Source organism: Vitis vinifera, chromosome 13 (assembly GCF_030704535.1).
Source record: "Vitis vinifera cultivar Pinot Noir 40024 chromosome 13, ASM3070453v1".
NCBI classification, from domain to species: domain Eukaryota; kingdom Viridiplantae; phylum Streptophyta; class Magnoliopsida; order Vitales; family Vitaceae; genus Vitis; species Vitis vinifera.
Window position 1 is genome coordinate 13,221,527 of NC_081817.1, and position 6,496 is coordinate 13,228,022.

The 6,496-nt window shown below is 35.0% G+C and overlaps 1 protein-coding gene across 1 annotated transcript in view; it reads left to right on the forward strand.

Annotated features, from left to right (window-relative positions):
* LOC100249893 (valine--tRNA ligase, chloroplastic/mitochondrial 2) overlaps nucleotides 1-6,218 on the forward strand; it is a 28,358-nt gene extending 22,140 nt beyond the window's left edge. The window contains exons 11-17 of the mRNA XM_019224062.2: nucleotides 2,202-2,291; nucleotides 2,466-2,577; nucleotides 4,000-4,110; nucleotides 4,275-4,412; nucleotides 5,141-5,191; nucleotides 5,277-5,413; nucleotides 6,203-6,218. Coding sequence (XP_019079607.2) covers nucleotides 2,202-2,291; nucleotides 2,466-2,577; nucleotides 4,000-4,110; nucleotides 4,275-4,412; nucleotides 5,141-5,191; nucleotides 5,277-5,413; nucleotides 6,203-6,218 — 655 coding nt within the window. The remainder of the gene's footprint in view (nucleotides 1-2,201; nucleotides 2,292-2,465; nucleotides 2,578-3,999; nucleotides 4,111-4,274; nucleotides 4,413-5,140; nucleotides 5,192-5,276; nucleotides 5,414-6,202) is intronic.
* The last annotated feature ends 278 nt before the right edge of the window (nucleotides 6,219-6,496 follow it).

Below are 6,496 nucleotides of genomic sequence, written 5' to 3' on the forward strand. Positions count from 1 at the left end.
GCCGTAACCTTTTACATTCTGAGATAGAAGACTTAGAAGGCTTCATGAGGTCACTTGATGGTTTGCATCTATCACCTTCAATTTCAGATGCTAGATTTTGGCCTTTATCTTCTTCAAGGCCTTTTTTAGTCAAATCTTTCTTTCTATCCTTATCCCATTTTGCTGGTTCTCCTCAGGTTTTTCCTTCTAAGTTTGTTTGGAAATCTCAAGTCCCTTTCAAAGTGAGGTCCTTTGTCTGGTTAGTGGCACACAAAAAGGTAAATACTAATGACATGCTACAACTGAGAAGACCATACAAAGCCCTTAGTCCTGATATTTGTTTTTTGTGCATGAAGCATGGGGAATTAGTATATCACCTTTTCCTACATTGCTCCTTGACGACGGGGTTGTGGTACAGATTATTTCAGTTAGCCAAGATGGATTGGGTCCCCCCGAGGAGCATCTTTGACATGATGTCCATCAAATTTAATGGTTTTGGAGCCTCTAAGAGGGGGAGAGTCTTGTGGCAAGCTACAAGCATCGCTATTATTCGGGTTGTGTGGCGGGAAAGAAACGCAAGGGTTTTTTAGGATAAAGTAAGGAATTCAGAGTATCTTTGGGATTCTATTGTTTTCCTTGCTTCTCTTTGGGCCTTCTGTTCCAAGGTTTTTAAGGGTACTCCCCTTAATGTGTTACAACTTGACTGGTTAATGGTGTGTACTCATTAAGGAGTGGTCCAATCTAGAGTGTTCGCTTGCTTTATTGTGTACTTTCTTATGTTTGTATTCTTGTAGTTTAGTTTCTTTGGTGGGGGGATTTCTCATCCTTCTATTGTACTTCTTTTATATATCAATATATCTCTTTGTCGTTTCCTATCAAAAAAAATATTTTCAATATACATGTACATGCATGCATATTTTTTCTTTTTAATTTTCAATATATAAAAAACCTATGATAAATCATATACGATACACAACACCAAAAACAAAAAAGGATACATGATATGTTTTACAAGTTAACAACTATGGTTAATCCTCCTCCTTTGCCTCAAGGTGAACCTAACTACAACCCTAAAATTCAAAAGATTTGGGTCTTTTTTGGCGTGAAGGCCAGTAAGAAGGTAAAATACCAATGATCTCCTCGAGCCAACTAGACTCTACCAAGCTTTTAGTTAGTATGTTGTGCTTGTGCTTGGGGATTGGGCATTCTGGTTATCTGTTCTTCCATTGTCCCATCTACCCTTGCTTTGGAGCTATTATATAGATTGGTTTCATTAGAAAGTATGGCCTAGTTTACTTCCTGGGCTTGTGAGGAACTTAATAGGAAGGAACGTGAAAATTTTTTTCCTTGAAAATAGAACAAAAGAACAAAAGATTGGGGTATGTTTGGAAGCTTTTTGCAAAAACATTTTTTTGTTTTTAAGGGAAAAAAGGTTTTCTGATAACATATTTTAATTGTTTTCACTTATTTTTCAAGTGTTGTTTTGAAAAATAATTATAGAAATATGGAGAATGATTGAAAATAAAGCACTACAAATAAAAGTTGGTTTTATAAGAAATATTTAAAAATATAGAAAACAAGTTAAAAAATTCCTAAATAGACTTGTTCTATAAAACATCAGAGAACAATTTTAAAAAAAAGTCTTAAAAATTATTTTCAAAATTGTTTTCGAAAACACTTTTCAAACAAAACCTTATTTTTCTGCGTTTTATATACTCCTGTACATTTTCTTTCTTTCTTCTTCCTTTATATATGTATATATTTTTGAAGAATTTCTCATCCTTCATTCTTTTACACAATTTTTTCTTTTTGTTTAAAATACAATACATGCATAGTTTTAATTAAAAAAAAAAGAAAAAAAAAAGAAGCTAAAGTATAGCATTCAAGATGGCTCAGAATTCTAAATTTCTTATTGTATTAAATCCTTCTTTCTGTGGTTTAAGGAGATGCTGCAACAAAGGTGTCTAATTCATTTTTAAAATTCTTTTATGATAGTTAATTAGTAGATATGACTGAAACTTTGTAGCTGTTGAAATATATTAATTGTATTATATGTATTTTTTGCTTTGTTGAAATGAAGAGAGTTAAAACATGTGAGGACTTGGACTTGTTCCATTTGACATGAAAACCTACTCTACATGCATGCATAAAGATGATAGTATATCCATATAATATGAATCCTATGTATGTTGACTAGATGTATCTTGTTTGTTTTTCTTCAGTGCATTGTGGCCTTTCAGCACTCTTGGATGGCCAGATGTGTCTACACAGGATTTTAAGAAGTTTTATCCGATTACAGTGCTTGAAACTGGGTATATACTTCTATCACTAAATATGCCCATAACATTGTATAGCCACCTATCCTCTTTTTAGACAGGGAGCCACCCCCAACGCTCATGGAATGCAAAATAGATTTTATTATTGATGAATCTGGTTTTGCATTTTCATCCCTAATTTTTCTAGTGCCACCAATCCTTTTTGTACAGGCATGATATATTGTTCTTTTGGGTGGCAAGGATGGTCATGATGGGAATTGAGTTCACAGGGGCTGTTCCTTTTTCTTATGTTTATCTACATGGACTTATCCGGGACTCACAGGTGAGTACAATGCAGGAGTAAAATTATCTCTTCAATTTTTATACTGTGTAGTAAAGGAGCAACACTTGTTTCTAAAAGAGAGTTCTACCTTAAGGCCTGCTTTTACCCCTATTCCTAAGCCCTTAACTAGGACAGTGCAGTAGGGGAATAAGGGATGGTGTCCATGATAATTGCAGACTGTGGAAAAAGAACCATCCACTCTCATCATTCCATCTGACAGAACACCATGCAATTGGTCTTCTATTTGGCTTATGTGGTGGTATGTCTAGCACGTAGTTTTAAAAGGCTCAAGGTGCAAAGTCCTCTTGGAGCCTAAGGTGTGGGCTTTAGTGAAGTGAGGCGCACCCTAGTTTACATATATAATTTTATATAGTATGCCGGGAAAGGTATGCTGCTGCTTCTTCTTCTTCTTCTCTTCTTTCTCTACTCAGTGGCTTCTTCCTCTTCTTCTTCTTTTGCACGCATGAGACAGGGAGCCCAAATCTGGGCTGAGCCTTTTTTTTTTATTTTTTTATTTTGTTGGGTCAAAACACTGCATTTTGACCCAATTAAAAAAAAAGAAAAAAAAAAAAAAGAAGGCCCAGATTAGGGCTCTCTACTCTGCCTCTGCAACTCGTTTGTGGTTTGTGGAGGGAGAAGGGAGAAGAAGAAGCGTACCCTTTTGGGGCTTTGTGCCTGGCCGAAGGCGAGCACTTTACGCACCTAAGCCGCACCTCCTTCAACAGGCATCGCCTAGAGTAAGGCAAGGTGCCAATGTTTCACATCACACCGCCTTGCGCCTAGGCGCGCCTGAAACGCACTTTTCACAACTATGGCCTAGTGAATGGTGAATCCTACCCAGGATCGGAATTGGGTATTTCCTTAGTTTCTGAGAACTTCATGGTTATACATCAGGATTCTATCTGTTATATATTGCTTTATGGAGGATATATGTTTTTTTTAATCATGCTTGTTTGTGTGAGCGTACATGCACATGCACGCAAGTACAAAGAGTAGCAAAGTTATGGGCTAGAGATGAATTGCCTGAATGTACAAATCTGAGTTGCCATTTGCTCAAATATGTGTCAGATGACTCAGATCCAATCTGCATTCCTGATATTGTAACATTTGGTCCTGAGATAGACCGGAAAAAAATAAAATAAAATAAAATTATCTGCATTTTATATTCATTTTATTGGTTAAATTAGCATGGTATAACATCAATAGGTATCTATAACTTGTATAGATGAAGAACAATACAACCTAGATCTCTTGTGTCAGTGGACATTTACTTCCAACTGTGAATATCTTTCTATTTATAATCACAACCATATTTGTTTTGATCAGCTGTTGGCTCTATTCTTCAATGCATTTGAAGTTTACACTCTGTAATCCCGCTGTTGCTAATCCCTGTTTGAATAACTATGTAATAAATTCTTTCAGGGAAGAAAAATGTCTAAGACATTAGGAAACGTAATAGATCCAATTGATACAATCAAGGAGTTCGGCACTGATGCTTTACGATTCACGCTTGCTTTAGGAACTGCTGGTCAGGTTTGTCTTGCCTTCAAATGATTAGAACTGCTGCATCAAGGCTTGCTGTGTATTTGCATCCTAGAATGACAGCATATGTTTCCCTTAGTGCTTCTTGTGCACTTGGCTGGTTCCTAACTGATAGCAATGGTTCATTAACAACTAATTTTGCACTCTTGTTCCAGGACCTTAATCTATCCACTGAGAGATTGACCTCTAACAAGGCCTTCACTAACAAACTATGGAATGCTGGGAAGTTTGTGTTGCAAAATTTGCCTAGTCAAAGTGATATCTCTGCTTGGGAAACTATACTGGCTTGTAAGGTTTGTGTGTTTGCTCATTTTTGAGGTCAATTAAATCATGTTTGGTAACTTTGGTTACTCAAGGACAAAACCCTACTTTAGAAATATTTATATATGTGTGTGTGTGTGTGTGTATAATTCCCTTATGGATAAAATAAGGGGGATTTGAAAAGTAAGTGTATAATTGAGGATCCAAATGCAAAATCTTGAGTATGCATAAGGTATAGGATAAACAAAATTCCCAAAGGCATGAAAACTAATATATGAAATTCTCTAATCTCTCAACATTACAAAGTTTACAATCCAATAGAAGATAAGAGAGCATAAAAAATGGTCTCCTTTGAAGAACAAATTCTCTCCATAAATAATCTTATCCATGCATTCAAATAATCGTTTCCTCACCTCATCTACATGAGACAACTTATCTTTATAGCACAGTTGATCTTTCTATCCCAATTTCCTACCCTTATAGGTTTTCCATGTCAGCATATCCAAGTATTTTCCTGAATTATCAAAAAAAAAAAAATCCAAGTATTTTCCTGAGCATCACCCTTGTTCATGCCCATGCTATGTAGGAAAAACTTGCAGTTACCACCAGCCTTTTTGTAAAACCCTGTTCTTCACGTTGATATTGATGCAATATAGGAGATGTTTGCTTTATTTTGGTTTAGCAGCAATTATGGCATATATGTTTGAGAAAGGTTGATAATTTTCTGTTTGTAAGTTAAAATAATTTATGTTTTTTTCAGTTTGATAAAGAGGAGGCCCTACTCAGGTTACCTTTACCAGAGTGTTGGGTGGTAAGACTGCTGTTGTAATGTGTTCTCTGCATTCTTGGTTCATGACACCCTTGTAGTTTACCAAATAACTTTCTTTAATTTTCAGGTCTCGAAACTTCATTGTCTCATTGACATGGTCACCACTAGATATGACAAATATTTCTTTGGAGATATAGGAAGAGAAACATATGATTTCTTTTGGGGTGATTTTGCTGATTGGTATGTTTGTTTAATATTCTTGTTGTTTTGTGCATGGAATTTTGTTTTATCTTTATCAATCAATATATATATATATATATATATATATAATGCAAAATTACTGATCAAGAAAGCTTAGTTAAGCACTTCAAGTCACGTCATAGAAGAGTTAGAATGATCAGTATTGGAAAGGATGGTATACATTAGGAGCCCAAATCCTAGCAACTTAAGCTTTGAGGAAAATTCGTTGTCCAACTTGGTATCAAAGTCTCGTTTGGCAGGAGGCCTTATGTTTGAATCTTACTACATGTTTATTTCCCCAATTCATTGAGTTTATGTGTAAGTCTAAAGGAGATTGTCCATGGTTTGTTTGTCTACAAGCTTGATTGTCTCTCCACATGCGGAAATGGAACTACATGCGAGGGAGGGTGCTAGAGAACATGGTACATATTATGTGAAGGAGGGTATTGGAGAACATGATATACTACTATGGGCTCAAATCCTAACAACTTAAGTTTTTAAGAAAATTAATTGTTTAATCACAGGCAATAGTATGCAAGATTAAAAGGTGTTTTATTATTATTATTATTATTATTATTATTATTATTATTATTAAATAATTAAAAACAAAACATGTGAACAATGTGATATACATTCTAAAGCCAAATCTTAATTGCTTAAGCTTTTAGGAAAGTTGGTAGCTTTAACACAATATCAAAGTTTTGGTTAACTAGAGGGCTTGAGTTTGAGTCATTCCCCAATCCATTTTTCTTTCTATTTATCTATGATTACAAAATTTGTGATTTGTTTACTTGTTTGTCTTCCCATGTGCAGCTATGAGGCCTCTTAGCTGCACATGAGGTTCAATGTTAGAGCATAATGTATTTTGTGGGTTTAAATCCTACTAGTTCAAGCTTTTAGAAAAATCGGTAACTTATAGTATCATAGCTCCGGTTACCAATGTTTTCAAGTTTGAGTCATCATATGGGATTATGATTTGTAATTAAGTGCCAAGATTAGAGGGATTGTGTTAGGATACTTTCTATTTTTATGGATGAGAGAATCTCTCCTAATTAGTTATTGTTTCCTTAGAGATAGTGATTGTGCATATTATATGGCTTAGATTAG